General features: G+C 54.6%; 1 protein-coding gene across 2 annotated transcripts in view; it reads right to left on the bottom strand.

The window, feature by feature from the left end:
• CCDC88C (coiled-coil and HOOK domain protein 88C) overlaps positions 1 to 16,343 on the bottom strand; it is a 129,060-nt gene that overhangs the window by 48,712 nt on the left and 64,005 nt on the right. For both annotated transcript variants that reach the window (XM_077780868.1, XM_077780869.1), the window contains exons 5-10: positions 14,344 to 14,402; positions 13,448 to 13,531; positions 10,765 to 10,905; positions 10,326 to 10,510; positions 9,510 to 9,591; positions 8,999 to 9,157 (exon numbers count right to left, since the gene is read on the bottom strand). In XM_077780868.1, coding sequence (XP_077636994.1) covers positions 8,999 to 9,157; positions 9,510 to 9,591; positions 10,326 to 10,510; positions 10,765 to 10,905; positions 13,448 to 13,531; positions 14,344 to 14,402 — 710 coding nt within the window. The remainder of the gene's footprint in view (positions 1 to 8,998; positions 9,158 to 9,509; positions 9,592 to 10,325; positions 10,511 to 10,764; positions 10,906 to 13,447; positions 13,532 to 14,343; positions 14,403 to 16,343) is intronic.

Below are 16,343 nucleotides of genomic sequence, written 5' to 3'. Positions count from 1 at the left end.
TTCTTCTTCTTTTTTTTTTTAAGTTGTTATTTTTGAGAGAGAGCAAGTGAGCAAGTGGGGCAGGAACAGAGAGAAAAAGAGGGAGAGAGAATCCCAAGCAGGCTCCATGACGTCAGTGCAGAGCCCAACGTGGGGCTCGAACTCACGAACCATGAGATCATGACCTGAGCCAAAATCAAGAGTCAGATGCTTAACTGCCGGAGTCCCCCAGGTGCCCCAAGCCCCGCTTCCTTAACAAGGAAGATGTGGGACTGACAGTCTGTCCCAAGTTCAAGGGCTGAGTCTAGTCCTCTAGACTCAACATTCACTTTGTAGCCAGGGTCCTGGGAAGAGGGAGCTGTTCTGATCGGCTTTCGTTCAACACCCTGCTCCTACCTGAACAGGTCACACACGAACTCTGGAAAACCACAGCTCTCAGCAGTTTCCTGGAAGTCGGGAGTCTCTGAGACAGCTAAGTGGCAAACAAATGGGAACCTCACAAATAAGTACCACAGGCCCCCTGGGTGTTAGGCACGTGCTGGGCATGGAGCGCAATGGCTGTTCCCTCGAAGACCCCTTCATGGGCCAGGGGCTGCTGGACTCTCACTTCTGCACCTCTGCACCAGACAGCCCAGAGAGCACAGGACAGAATCCAGCTCATTTGCCCCATTTCTCTTCCCCCTTTGTTATGGGGCTTCTTGGTTTCTCTTCTCCCCAGAGCCCTTCCAGCACCACTCAGGATCTCAGAGGGATGGAGTTTCCCCAAACGCCTTCGCAGTGTGTGCAAACATGCACGCGCGGGAATGTGTCTGTAGAATTGTCCAAGGCCTGCCTCCCTAACAACTGGGAAGCTCCTGCTTATCCACTACACGCCTGTCTTCCCTTCCCCGCACTGAGGATCCTTAGTAGAGGGGAAACCACATGCCTTCTGGTCAGCAGTCACGGTTCTGATCCAAGTCCAGCAGCTGTGTAGGGTTTTAGACTCAGGATTACGTAGAAGCCCTCTCCCTTTCGGAGACTCTGCCCACTGTGCGGCTGGCCCTGCCCTGGGCACTCCCTGTCCCTACCTCCCTGAGAGGGAGGCAGAGACAATCCCTTTTTGCAGATGAAGAGGCTTACTTAAAGTAAGCCATGAGCCCCCAGTCACAAAGCCAGTGAGTGGTGAAGCTGGGACTTGAGTTCTGGCCAGAGAGGTCCAGACGTGTTCTCTCCACCGCCTGCAGCTGACTGCAACTCATCCTCAAGGGGCTCACTGGGAAAGAGGCCCAGACCAGCCACAATGATGCGAGCCAGAGCACCCACGGGGGTATCAAGTGGCAAGAAGGGCTGACCCCTCCTCTCTGGCCGCTGCCCCCACTGTTCACACTGTGATTCCAGCAGCTGCACCCACCTGCACTTTCCACCATCACCTCACTACTGGGCTCCCGCAGCTCCCACAGCACGGGCTGCCCCTTCATCCTCACAACCGACTCCTGATCAGCCTTCAAAACCCAGCCTGAGTTGCCCCCTCTGAGAGATGCCTGCAAATTCACTCTGTCCTGCCCGCTGAGCCAGGTACCTGGGCTCCCAGAGGGCCCTGGACACGCGGTGAGGCGAGTGGCCCACCCTCCTCCCCCAGACCTGAAACTCCTCAGGGTAGGGCTGTTCCATTTCTGCCCTTGTGAGCCTCATAGATTTGTTCAGTAATACCTGTTGGCTGAAACAGGTGGGCAGCGGGGGTGGGGTGGGATGGGGTAGGGGTGGGGGGAGTCAGGGCAGGTGAGGTGGGCCCTCAAGGACTCAAGAGACTTCCAGCAGGCAGGGATGGTAAGAGTATCCAGAAGCCAAACAGAGTGTGGAACACGATGATTTCTAACTACTATTCAAAAATATCTTAATCTTCTGGCTTCATCAACCTCCACCATGTACCAGGCAAAAGAAGTAGCTCGGCGTGTCTCGTACACCCCACTGCCTCAGAAGGGAGAAACCGGATCTGCGGGGAATTGTGCCCCAGCTCCGACCGCGAGCTGCAGGCTCAGCCCGGACGACTGAGCATCTTTATTCCTCACCTCTGGGCAGCTGCCTGCAGCCAGCCACCCCCCTCAGACCTAACCTCAACTGAACCAGGCGGCTATTTAAAGGCCTGACCCAGCCCTGTGAACAGCTGAGGGGCCACATTTAGGCAGTCATAGGCCAGGCCTGATGGCTGGTCCCCAAGGGGCTAAAGAGCTGTCCCTGCTAATCGGACATGCCGACTGGGAGCAGTGACTGGGAACGTGGGCTGACAGGCTCCAATTCCCAGGCCCGTCGATGTGCTATTAGCCATGGGACATGAAGCAAGTGCACGTCCCCCAGTGCAGATCCCTCCTTTCTGCGAGGGGCACACAAATAGGGCCTCTATGGGATCAGACGCAGTAAGGCTGGTCAAGTGCTCCGTGCATGGTGCCTGAGGCCCAGTGAGGTTGGGAGTCATCATCCCCTCTCGCCCCTGTGGTCAGCCCAGCACTCCCCAAGCATCCATCCACCAGGCAGCAGGCAAACACTCGTTTCCAGGGGCCCTCCTTGACCCCCAACAACCAAACGCCAGAGGCGTGGGGTTGGGAGAGCAGAAGTGGAATCAAACAAACTACCGGGTCCCTCCCCGCTGCACTCAAGATCACGGAAGAACCGGCATCTAGAGCAACAGAAAGCCAGCCTGGAGGTGTCCTTGGAAGGGACACGGGGGCACTCCATGCTGGGTGGCCAGGCCAACCGCTCCCTCAGCAAAGATCGCCCCCTCGCTAACCTCCACCTGTTCACCCCGCCCCACTGCGGTTTGCCAGGCTCCCTAGAAGACCTGCCTGTTCCTGGACTTCACCCGCCTCCGGGAGCGTGGTGAACGGTACACCAAACGTCAGGTCTGTCTGCCCTTCTCCTTCTTAGGTACCGAATTTATCAGCCCTCCCAGAAGTCATTAGGAAACACAGTCCCAGGTGGAAACAGAAAACGAGCGTCCCAAGGTTCTGACTCAGCGCCCTGAATTTTAATGCTCCCCGCTCACGACATGACATCCGAATTCCCACAAGGACTACTGGAGGGGGAGCCTCTGCCTGTCCTTCCATGGGGGTGTGGCCACCATCACCCCTTCCTGAGTGCCCCCCCATTCCACCTCTCCCCTGCCCCTGCTTTGTCTCTGCGAGTCCCTCCCCCTTCTATTTCCTTCCTCATCAAGGCTGAGCCTGACAGACACGTTTCAGTGCAACCTCCGTACTGAAAGGGCGAGATGCACACGACGTGAATCAATCCTCAGTTTTCTCACATGAGGAAATGACAGGAAACAGCAGTGGCTGCTGAGCCTTGTGGGCCACCATGAGGCTTACATGCGATGATGTAGTGGGAGCTTAACCACTCCTAGCACGTGGAAAAAGCTTCATAAACATAGTTTTAACTGCTCTTTAAAAACCGTGCTGCCCATCTACTCTGGGCCAGACAGTTTATTTTCAGCTTTTCGGGTCATAAATCTGTCACAACCACCCAACTCTGCAGGTGCACCAAATGCAGCCACAGAAAATACGTGAACGGATGATGGGTGCCTCTGTGTTCCAATAAAACTTTATACTTATAGGATGGATGGGGGGCCGGATCTCATCCTTGGACGGACTGCAGTCTGGTCATCCCCAAGCTACACAACACGCTCAAGGTCAGTCAGGCACAGACCTGGGCTCCAAGGAGCTCCCAATGTGGGCGGGAAACCGGGGAGCACATCACAGCACCATGTGAGGAGCACTGCCCGAGTCAACAGGAGGTGAAGTGTGAAGCAGGAAGCTGGGGGACGCAGCCCACAGAGCCCACCTGCCCTCTCCTGGTCTGGCCCTGCATTGGGGAAGATGAGCTGGGCCAAGGAGGCCTCAGAGGGGCACTGGGGGGGACCTGAAGGGGGTGAGTGCCAGACAAGGGGCCGAGTGTGTTTCATCCCAAGAGCGACGCACAGGTGGGTGCCTGAGGGGCTCTTAGAAGGGCCATCGTGGCAGCAGGATGGAGGGATGCAGATGACAGACGGAGGCAGAATGGCCAGGTGGGATACTTGTGGAGGACATCCTGTGTGCAGGCTGCGGGGTCACATGAGCCATGACAGAGATCTAGGCCAGCAGGTGGGAAAATGGGCTCTGCAGGATGGGGAGCATCTGGGGCTGGGTGGGCTGATCATGAACCCAGCTCCTGATTGCCTTGACAACGCCCGCACCCTCCCCCAGTAAGGTCGGCTCCCAGGGCTCGCTAGGATCAGCTCGCTGGAAGTAAAAGCTGCTGTACCGCACAATGCCAGGGCACCCAGCAAGGGGCGTGCCCTGCTAGGTCTCTGCCTCTCACACTACGTTTACTTTGGCTCCAGCCCTGCCTAGGAAGCCATAAATCCCACAGAGGAGCAAGTACAAGGCCTGTCTTACCTGCGCCCTGCTCAGGACGCACATGGCACCGAGGCACCTGTCCCCTACTGTTGGCAGTTTCGGCTAAAACCAAATCACAGGACAAGAGGGACATCCGGGCAGCCTCTCTGCCTGTGTCCTCCTCCTCCCACAAGGCGCGCTGGCAGCAGCGAGGAGGGACAAGTGCTCACAAGAGGAAGCCAAGGGCCACCCGGTGCACCCGTGCCAGGCAGGGCCATGCCGCTCTCATCCTGTCGCGTGAACCCTCATGGAAACTACAGCAGGAGGTACAGAAAAGCTGCCAGAAGCTTCAGGGTAAAACATGGAAATTTGTGGCCTGTAGTTTTCTAGTAAAAATTAATCCTGCCTTTGTCCTGAACCCCAAGGCCTTTTATCTTTTCCTCCCACAAGGCACGAACACATGCTGCCTCCCGTGATACGTGTTAATGGGTCTCTCCGGGAGGGCACCTGCGCTGCCCGCCACTCTCCGTGTCTGGAAGAGTGTCCCCTACGGGGTAGGCATCCACAATGTGTTCCTCTCTGCCCTCCAGCCCATCACACCTAGCCCTACCCCATTCTCCAGGAGAAAAGAGCTCTAGATTCTTCCCGTCCTCTTCCCCAGTTCAAGTCTTCTTATTGCTGAGTGATGGAGTTTTACCTGATTTGTGGGGTGATTACCAAGTGCTCTGTGTGTGCCAGGCCCTGGGCATGAAGTCATATTATGACCTAGTCCCTGCACTCAGGGGCTCTAGGTCCCTATGAGCAGCCTCAGGCCAAGCTCTACCCAGAGACCTGATGTCAGCCTGGCCAGACCCACGTCTTGCAGAGAAAAGCCGGCGGTAAGGAGAAAAGTACCGTCTTGATAGGACTGTGGTCCTCACGCTTGGCAATGCTGAAAAGCCACCTGGGAGAGAGCCTTCAGGCCGCACATTTCTGGGGTCCATGCCTGGGATCTAGGTAGGGTAGGGCCCAGGAATCTGCATTTTGAGCAGGCTGGACTCGGATACAGGCAGATACAGACCACCTCTTGAGAAATGGAGCTCTAACACATAGCGCTGCTCAGTATTTTAAATTATTTCATTATTAAGGTGATGTTAATCATGTATGAACTTATTCTAAAGAGTTAACATCCATTGCTCTCTTTTCACCTTCTACCTCCCCCCCCCCCCATATTTTATTATGGAGATTTTAAAGCCTCCTTGAAAGTTGGAAAAAATATTCTGAACACCACACACACATCACCAGGATTCTGTAATTAGTGTTTTGCTCTATTTCGTTTGTCACACATCCCCCCATCTACCCATCTTTCTTTCTTTAGTTTTAGATGTGTACAAGTCATACTTGGGTATTTCCTAATCTAAGGGTTTTATCACATGCAGGTCAATCTCCATTCACAGACACATGTCTGCATGGCACGAAGTGTTTTTTAAGAGGGTTTTTTTTCTTAATATTTATTTTTGAGAGAGACACAAAGCACGGGCAGGGGAGGAGGAGAGAGAGAGGGACACACAGAATCCAACGCAGGCTCCAGGCTCCAAGGTGTCAGCACAGAGCCCCACGCAGGGCTCCAACTCACAAACCGTGAGATCATGACCTGAGCCGAAATCAAACGCTTAACTGACTAAGCCACCCAGGGGCCCCTGCACTGCGTGCTTCAAATTGCTTAGATATTATCCAGAAATCTTGGGGGTGAATCCCTTGGAAGTGTGTGTTAGCACACCCTGGAAGATCTGGTTTTACATATAAAGCTGGGCAACACGGTTTTTCTGAAACACAAACATGGGCCCAAAATACGCACCTGTACATCAAGGTAGTGCTGCCCCCTGACATGAAGCACCAGAAGGACCTGGGCCCGAGTCTGAGCACAGGCAGCCCATCTCCATCCCTGCAGGCCCCAGGTGCTGCTGGCCCGCATCCCACAGCCACCTGTCCCGAGCTCTCGGAGCAGCATTCCAGGTGAACGGCCAGCATGCACCCCGAGTGCCCTGGGAGGCAGCTGGCTGCGGGGGGGGGCCTGTGCAGGAGTCTGAGCAGGCAGGGGCTCTACTGCGGCCCAACAGCAGTCAGTTCTATCACTGCTGCTCACAGAAAACCCCAGATACGGGGCACCTGGGAGGCTCGGTTGGTTAAGGGTCCAACTTTGGCTCAGATCATGATCTCGAAGTTCTGGAGTCTGACCCCACATCGGGCTCGCTGCTGTCAGCACAGAGCCTGCTTCAGATCCTACATCTCCCTCACTATGCCCCTTCCCTGCCTACACTCTCCCCAAAACAAATATTTAAAAAAAAGAAACCCCAGATATAATTCTTTCCACAAGTGTTCATCCAACACCCCCAAAGGGCCAGGCACCGGTCCAGATGCTGAGGACATACCCACGAACAGAGCAAACAGAGTCCCCATCCCGGGGCCCATGTCACTGGGAGTCACGGAAGCTGGAGCAAGAAATTGACCCTGGGCAGTCCATTCAACCTCCCCAAGCTCAGCTCATCCTCAGGGCTGCTTCGAAGAATGAACAAGAACACACAGTTGTTGCTCAAGTAATGCTCAGCAGCTCATGGCCTGTGGCAAGGAGAGGGAGGGCGCTCACCAGGCTGGAGATGGGCCCATCCCAGCTGATAAGAGGGCGTGTGGGCCCCATCTGGCTAGCAGACTGCCACAGCCCATGGCATCCTAATGCCCCTTCTGGTCCGTTCCCCACCCAGAAACCCGAATGTACTTTCTAAAATCCAAACCACACCATTCCCCTCACTCAAACGCTTCCTGAGGATGGCCTGCGCCTTCCACAGCTGGACCCTATGGCGGCTTCCAGACAGCGAGCAAGACTGATGTGACTACTTCAGATCTGAGGAGGAGTGCCCAAGCGCTCCCGTCCACCAAGCCCCGTTATCAGGGGCATCCCAGCACAGCAAGACTCATCCTCTGATGGATGGCCTGCACTCCATGGACCAGGCCCTGTTCATCAGCCAGCCTGGGCTGCAAAGGGTCTGCAAAGCCACTCATGTCACTGCCTGCCCCCAAGTAAACCCCTGATGCAGACAGATAACACTTCTCTCGTGGTGAATAAACATTAAGGAAAATTCAAGCATTCCCAAGCTCCTGGTAACTTTATGCAATTAATAAATCTGGAAAATGTTGCTGTTGCTACACAGGCACAACGTCTGAGAATTAGAGAAGCCTGAGAATAGAGGGTCCTGGGAGAAACCCTGAAGGTCGGGAAGCTCTGTGAATGCAAGGCTTTCGTCTAGATGCCCAGCTGCCGGTGCAGGCTCTGGCACCGTACGGGCGCTTAGTCACTGTGTCTGGATGACTGTGCGAGGCTGCCTGGACGGGACCGGGGTGCACACAGAGACAGAGACTGGATCCCGAGGCCCATCTGCTCCACGGGACAGAATCAGGGTGAGGTACGGGAGCCACACTCTGCCTGTGATCTCATGTGGGAGCTGCAGAAGGTTCGCACTGTGTAGGAAGGGCTGCTGGGGTGGCACTCTGGGGAAAGTGCAGGAACCCCCCGCCCCCCCGGCCCCGATTCTCCCAACTGTGGCATTTCCAGTAAGTGATGAAAGGCGCCGATAGGTGCTCGTGTCCCAGAACCTGTCTGTGCCGGGGATTTATGCCTTTCAAATTCAGTGGAGCCAGTGGACCGTTTCCAGGACAAAGCCAGAGTGGGGTCTCCCACCCCCTACTTCTCCCACCCCAAGGCCACGGCACCAAAGGCGCCTTCTCTGCAGGAGGTCAGGTGTCACATTCCTTGGGGAACAGACACTCCTTGGGTAACAAACAGGCCTGGCCCCACAGCCTCACATGGCCTACAAGCAGGGCCTGCCCACAGCAGGGGAGCGCGTCCAGGTCCACAGCCAAACCGCCGTCCCCAAGCAGGCCTGCCGGCAGCGGGGCCCAGAGCCAGACACTGTGCTCCCCAGCTCCATGTTCCGTCCCCTCGGAAGCCTCCTGAGCGGCAAATGGAATTCTTTCTTACCAAAAAAGCCCGGTTGGTACATGCTGATGTCCTCATCTCACCATCTCATTAAAACCACCTCCAGACCCCCTTGGGATTGGTGATGGGGGCAAAATCCCCAAATCCTTGGGAAGGTGGGTCCTGGAACCCATCGCTGACGTGAGGCAGTCGAGGTGAGCGGCTGAAGCATTGGGGACCCCACTCGGGTCTCGGTCTCCAGTCCCCCATCAGCCCTGACGCCCTCCCCTGCGTCCCCTCAGAACCTCGGGATCAGAGTGGGCTCCATGACCGAGGGCTTACTGTGGGCCTTGCCCAAAGGACAGGCATTTTGTCCTTCATCTGGAAAAAACTCATGAAGTGGTAGCATTACTTCTATTTTATGGGTGAAGAGTTAGCCACAGAAACTGCAAGAAGTAGAAAAAAAAAAAATTCCATGAACAGAAACTCCTCACCACGGCAGAAGGCAGGAAAGCCCTACAAGGAACCTGAGCGCTTCAGCACAGAACCACATTGCCTCCTGCCCCCATCCATGTGACACCTCCGAGTGGGCGAGGAACAGAGAGAGGGAGCCTTCTGGGCCCGCAGACAGGCTGCGGTGCGGGCAAGGCCTAGCCACCATGGAGGCCTTCACAGCTCCCTCTCCCCGGCCAGGGAGGAAGCATTCTAGAAGGCTTGGGCTCACCTCCATGCGCGCCTTGTAGAAGTCCACGTCGTGAAGCTTCTCCCTGCAGCGCACCAGCTCCATCTCCAGCCTCTCCACGCGGTTCGCCTTCTCCCTCAGGGAGTCCAGCTCGTCGCGGTAGGCACGAGCAGACCGGGCATCCGCCGCCAGCTGGATGTTCTGGGAGGTGGCAAAAGGCAGGGGACCCCAGCTGAGGGCGCCCCTCTGGGGAGGCGAGAGGGGCCCAAGTCCCTGTGGCACAGTGCTTCCCGGACATCCCAGGAGCGGGCAGGTCGGTGTGCAGGCTCCTGCGTGGGGTCCCCCGTACGCTGTCACAAAGACCCGCGGTCCTCCCCCGCCCCCAGCAGTTCTGGGGACAGCTGGCTGTCTGGCAGTGTTGCTTTGAGCAGGACAGAAACACAGGCCATTACCGGAAGCCCCCAATGCCGCTTCCCTGTGCCTCCCGCCCACAGTCACTGGGGAGTCTCAGCCGCCACCACCTCCTCCAGGACACACACACGGGCCCGCTCACCTCCTGCTTGACCTTCTGAAGCTCTAGCACCAGCTGGTCCACCTCATGCCTGGTGTCCACAAGCTGCTCTGTCTTCTCCTCCCTGGGGGCAGTGTGGAGGCACGGAGGTGAGAAGCGCCCTCAGACAGCACCCCGAGGGCCCCCCCACCTCATGAGACCACAGCAGAGAGAAGAACGATGACTTCTGGGACTGAGGAGGGCAGACTGCATACGGGGCTTACAAAAATGTTCCCGACTCGCATTCTCTTCCGTTTTTAACTTTTCAAAGCCTGCTCTCAAGCTCCACCCACCACGACACTGGGCTTCCCTCTGAGGGTGCGGGGCAGGGGTGCAGCGAGGAGGCTCCAGCCACAGGTGCGCTCCCCACAGCCAGGCGGGCAGCGAGGGAGACAAGCGGCTCCCCAGATGGGGCAAAGGGACACTCTCCTGCTGCAGGAAAGAGGGACAACAGGTTCTCCAGATGGTGGGGTGTGGGCAGGCGGGTCGCACCCTCCCTCCAGCCAAGGAAACATATGAGTATGTGATCAGTCCTGCCCCAAACTGGACAAGTGTGGACACGAGGCTATCTGCAGACCATCTGTAACCGGGGCTGGTTGGAGCCCTAAAGACTTGATAGAAGCTCCCCCCACCCCCACCCCCCGGTGCGGGCCTGGCAGGGAGGGACCAGTCCACGTTGGGGCAGGCCCCCAGCTTGGGGCAGGCCCAGCACTCCGGTTTGCTGCACCACACGACAGAACCGTGTGTGGGACACACCACACAAGAGCAGACAGACAGCCCGTGGGCTGGGGGGTGGGGGGGGGTCCCTGGAGGACTCACAGCTCCTGCCTCACACGGCGCAGCCTGGCCTTGGTGTCCGCCAGCTCCACGGCCAGGTGCTGCTTGTCCTCGCTGGAGAGGCTGCTGGTGGGGCTGGGGGTGGACTCGGCACTCGAGGACTTGAGCGGGCTGGGAGGCTGCTGCGCCTGCAGGTAGTCCCGCTCCTGCGTCAGGTCCACGATCAGCTGCGGCGGGGCAGGGGGGAGGCGGGGAGAGCGGTCTCACCAGGGCGCCACGCGCACTTGGCCAGAAACATTGAAAGACAAGGAGAAAGTAAGAGCAGATGCCGGGCAGAGGGGGAGAAAGCAGGAGGGAGGTGGCGTGAGTTTTTAGGAAGAGATGGAATGTTCAGTGGGACCAGGAGGGCGCGAATGGGGGCGGATCCCGAGCTGGGCGTTTCCACAAGCTTCTCTTCCCGCAGGTGTCTGCGGCCGCGCACCTCCGTGCACTCGTCACGCTCGTCTATGAGCCTCCGCAGGTGGAACACCATGTTCCTGGAGAGAGCCTCCAGCTCCTCCGGGGCCACGTCCGGGAGCTCGAGCCACTGCAGGTCAAACACGTTCTCTTGGTTGTGGGTCACCTGTGGGCACACGGGCAGGTGCTGCAGAGGCCGCAGGGAGGGTCCCGCTCCCCGTGCTGGGCCGGGTGGCGGGGTCGCGGCTGACGCGTTCCACTATCAACCTGTCACCGTCACGGACAAATGTGCTGTGCAGAGAAGGGGTGCCGCATAAGTAGCGCAAACTCCCTTCAACCAAGCTCTGGTGCAAACCACTCCTGCCTTCGACACCGGCTCAGACGGCACCTGGAGTCTTACTTTCTTAATGTTTATTTTTGAGAGAAAGAGAGAGAGAGAGAGCAACAGACAGAGCACAAGGAGGGGAGAGGAAGAGAGGAGGAGAGACACAGAATCTGAAGCAGGCTCCAGGCTCCGAGTTGTCAGCACAGAGCCCAACGTGGGGCTCAAACTCACAAACCGGGAGATGGTAACCTAGGCCAAAGTCGGATGCTTAACTGACTAAACCACGCAGGCATCCCAAGCACCGGATTCTTTAATGCCAGGAAGCACTCGTACAATACAGTATCTCCCTAAAGAGTTATCAGGTATGGTTGTCGTAGCACTGTCAATTTACAACCCAAGAAAGAGAAGCCTCAGGGGGCTGGGAGGGTGAAGAGAGCGACCCTGTGTTACTACTTCAAAGCCAATGTGAATACGGCGAATATAACAGTCTTAANNGGGCGGGAATACTTCATAATCTAAGACAATCTTCAGGAAGCCTGAATCTCTTTCCTCACGTACAAGCATCTCGTTTCCCCCTCTCCACCAGGTGAGTGGAGGCCCGCAGGATGTCTGTGCAGGGCAGCATCTCCTTGGATCGGGACACTCTGCCCTTCTCACCACCCCCCAACCCCAGACCCACCAAGGGGACAGGAGATCTATCTGGAGCACCTCATGGCTCAGTTTGGGAAGTGAAGTATTAGCATACTCAGGCCTCTACTGGGGAAATCAAAAAGAAGCCCAAGTTATCTACTCAGCGAGGTGCACCAAAACAAGTTCTTAAATTCTTCAGAGCAGTAAATGGAAACAGAATATAGTCAAACAAAAACAAACGACAGGGCCCTTTAGTTTCTCAAAGGGCATCCACTTTCTTACCTCTTCCCCGGTAGCAAAGGAAACACTGAGATTCAGCTGATCCTGAGGAATCAGGAGCAATCTCATTCCAAGTACAGGGGACCCTGAGCACTCAGGACTGGGAGCAGAGGCTGGGCGCTAGGCCTGCCCATACGGGAGAAGAGGGGCGCAGGGGCTCACCCCGGGGGCACATCAGTCACCCAAGGTGCTTTTAATTAAAGGCTCATGCCCTCCTCCCCTCGTTCTGACTCAGCGGGCCTCTCGTGAGATCTGGCCCCCTGGATGTCGAAGCAGCACCCAACTAACTGTGAAGCCCAGTCCCCACCGCCAGCCACCAACTGACAGGCAGGCAAGACTCCTTTTCGGCCACGTTTGACCTTCTCTTTCTCTAACACTCTGCTGTCTGAGCAGGAAAGGGAGTCAGTGGCAAAACCAACCAACCAACCAACCAACCAGCTGGTCTCAAGGACCCAGTCCCCAGGTAAACACAATTTTCAAAATACACAGACATGCAAGGAACATTAAAAAGCAGAATGGTTCTTAGGCTAACGGTTGGTCTGCCCCTGAGAAGGGCGGTTGAGAGTATCTGCTATGTCACTGACTCTCCCTGATGGACCCCCACCTGCAAGAACTGCACCTGTCTCCTGCTTCACATCCCGCCCCGCACAGCGCCCTGGGCAGCTGTGGGGGCCCGGGAGCCGCCCGTCCCTGGGGCCAGCACCGGGAGCTCTGCCTTCACTGCCCCTGCGAGCTATATACCTGCTCCTACACGCTCCTGGTTATGTCTTTTATACTTAAGCCATCTGTCCATTACACAGAAGGCTGAACCTTCAGTCCTGAGGCAACTAAAGAATACAATGCTCCTTTTGGAGTAGGGGTGGGGTGGAGGTCAGGGAAGAAAATTTTCAAGTGAGCACTTGCCTCTCTCTCTACAGGCTTGTTTTCCAGGGAAACCCCTTCTACCGAGGTCAATGGCAGAGAGGCCACTCCCAGTGCAGAGCCCTCCTGCCCCCATCCCAGAGGCCGGGTCTCTGGTGACGGCCCTCTGGGACTTCCCTCGTGGTGGCAGCTTGTCTCTCTGCTATGTCACTGACAGAAGAAGAGAATCTCTTTCTATAAAGATCAACCATTCAAAACAGGGTGACATTTGCCAGAATACATTTTCAGGGTCTGTAAATCAAATTCTGAGCCTAAACCACTTGACAGCTCTTAAAAATAGTCTGAGCCCATATTAGGCAAGAAGAGGAGCCAAAAGATGACTTGATTGCAGGCTTAAACTTTTTTTTTTCTTATTTTTACCCCATTTTATTTTAGCTCTCTGATGGTTACCTTTCCAAAAAGAATAAATTTGTCTGTGGTGTCTGAAACCTAATATTAGTAAGATTATTAACAGGTGATGTATTCTTTAAACTTTTCACCGGTGGAGAGCGTCCATCCCCAGTGGCCACAGAGTGGCGGTCCACAGCCACGCCCCACAAAGCCACACACCTACCTCCTGGATATGGGCCACGATCCCGGCTTGGGTCTCAATGTCCAGCTGTTTGATTCTTTCAATAAACTCCTCTTTCCTCTCACACTGTGGAGGGTTACAGGTGTTAATGGAAGCATTCTGTGAGGGCCACCTGGGGCCGCCACACTGTCCACCCAAGCCCGGGCTTTCTCCTTTGTAACCCAGGCTGCTCGTGCCCTCTTCCAGCCCTTACCTTGAGGTTTCTCTAGAAGTTGCTCCAACTATCTAGATCAGGCCTACAGCAGGTTTTTAAAAAGCACATCCCAGACTGAAAACACTGGTGGTAGAATGCTGAAGTCTGCACTTTATTATTTTAAGGAGGTTTCATGCCCAGCATGGGGCTTGGACTCAGAACCCTGAGATCAAGAGTCAAACACTTAAGCCAACTGAGCTACCCAGGAGCCCCTGAAATCTGCACTTTCAACAATCTCTCCACGTGATTCCTAAACTGGTAAAGAACAAGGCCACGGGCTGGCAAACTTCATCAGTAAAAGGCCAGATGGTTAAAAACCAACCCCGCAGACCCAGTGGGCCATGCCCACAGATACTACATAAAGGAATCAGCATGGCTGTGTTCCCATAAAACTTCATTTACAGAAACAGGTGGCAGGTCATTTCGGCCCCCAGGCTGCAGTACTGATCTTGCTCTAGATGTTCCCGTACTGGGCACAGTCTGCTCAGGGCGTCCTGGCCCACGGGATCCCCACCTGCTCTCCTGCACAGGGTGCTCTGAGAAGTGGGTGCCACCCAAAATGGTGGCCACCGTGTCTTAGGCATCCGATGGCTTCACTCCCACCTCAGTGAAGGGAGCATTTCATCTCCACAGCTGCCAACACAAGACGGCTAAGAGCAGGCCCCACCCCGTGCCCGATCCCTACCTGGACAGCACAGCCCAGCACCAGCAGCAGCACCTTCTTTATTTCTTCCATGCTCTTCCCTAAACCAAAAGAGGAATATAAATGTAACTAAGCCCAACTATTCATAACATTTCACCACTGATCTGTGTCTGCAATAAGCGAGGCGGTGCGGGGGGGGGCAGGGGACGGCGGTGGGATCAAGCTAGATCTTGATCTTGTACTCGAAAGTACTCTTTCAACCCAGCGATATCCATCTAGGTGTACACAGTCCATCTGTTTTCTATGCATGGGTTTTTTTTTTTTTTGAACCAAATGAGAATTCCGTACATAACTAATTGTGGCCTTTTCCGTGCAGATAGCATAAATATCCTCTCATGATAGAATGAACTTCAGAACCAGCAGCTTTTTTTTTTTTTTTTTTTACTGTGTGGGAAGCAAAATACAATGGGAGAGAGTAATCCCCACGGGAAATACGGAGTTCTCCAAAACACAGCTGGACGCCGCTTTCCTTTTCCACCACGCAGAACCTCCAGCAGCCAGAGGAACAAGCCCCCACACTCACCCACCGCCTGGCTTCACATCATGGACTGTTTGCACATCGGTTCTGTTCCCTCTCCCGTGTTTGACTGGGATATTCTAAAACAAATCCCTAACATACACGCAGCATTTTTGATGGTCTCATCCTTACTTCGTACAAAGACCACAAACTTATTTGACCAACCTTCTTTAAGAGGTTTAAGTTTTCCATATTCTAATCTAAACAATGTTATAGAGAAAAATCTTAGTGGCTAATTCTTTATGTGCATCCTTACATGCTTCTTTTAATTTTTTTAATGTTTATGTATTTTTGAGAGAGAGCAAGCGAGCACGCATGAGTGGGGAAGGGGCAGAGAGAGAGGGAGACAAAGAATCTGAAACAGGCTCCAGGCTCTGAGCTGTCAGCACAGAGCCCGATGTGGGGTTTGAATCCACGGGCTATCAGAATGTGACCTGAGCCAAAGTCAGAGGCTTAACCGACTGAGCCACCCACGAGCCCCATACTTCTTTTATTTAAAAAAAAATTTTTTTAAGTTTGAGAGATGGGGGGGAAGAGTCCCAAGCAGGTTTGGCGCTGTCAGTGTGGAGCCTGACGTGGGGCTCGATCTCATGCCCTGAAATCATGATCGAGCCGAAATCAAAAATTGGCCTGGAGCCTGTCTTCAGATTCTGTGTCTCCCTTTCTCTATGCCCCTCCCCAACTTGTGCTCTGTCTCTCTCTCTCTCTCAGAAACAAACATTAGGGGCGCCTGGGTGGCTTAGTCGGTTAAGCGTCTGACTTTCGCTTAGGTCATGAACTCGTGGTTCATGGGTTTGAGCCCCGCGTCGGGCTCTGTGCTGACAGCTCAGAGCCTGGAGCCTGTTTCAGAGTTTGTGACTCCCTCTCTCTCTGACCCTCCCCTGCTCACGCTTGCGCTCTCTCTCTCTCTCTCTCTCTCCTAGAAATAAATAAAAAAAACATTAAAACAATTTTTTAAAAAAAAAGAATTGGATGCTTAACTGACTGAGCCACTCAGGCGCCCCTCCTTACTTTTTTTAGGACAAATAAATTGCCCTGAAGAAAGACTTTACCATTTTACTTTCTCACAACCAATAAATGTCAAGTCCCCATCCCCCATTTCCCATGCCTCAGTCTTATCACTTTTCCTTAATTGTGCTAGAGTGTCCAAAAAATCTCATTTTCCAAGGTGTCCCTTCGATTATGCTGGGGGCCAAATGCATCCTCATCTGTTTATCAATTTCAATCACTTAAATAAACAGAGTCAGAACACTGGGCCCCAGACCTGGCCTGGTCACCAAAAACAGTATGGCCCTGACAAACCGTCCTCTTTCTAGAAGCCTCAGTTTCCACATCTACAAAACAGAGGCAGTTTATGTGATGAACTGGGTGATGTGCAAGGTTGCTATCAGGTGAAAAATTCTACAGGATTCTCCTTGTTCTATTTGGGGGAGAAGGAACATGCCACAAATAGCCTGGTTTTCTT

The sequence above is a fragment of the Crocuta crocuta genome, unplaced genomic scaffold (assembly GCF_008692635.1).
Source record: "Crocuta crocuta isolate KB4526 unplaced genomic scaffold, BGI_CrCroc_1.0 scaffold299, whole genome shotgun sequence".
NCBI classification, from domain to species: domain Eukaryota; kingdom Metazoa; phylum Chordata; class Mammalia; order Carnivora; family Hyaenidae; genus Crocuta; species Crocuta crocuta.
This window is presented reverse-complemented; position numbering and strand designations above follow the sequence as displayed.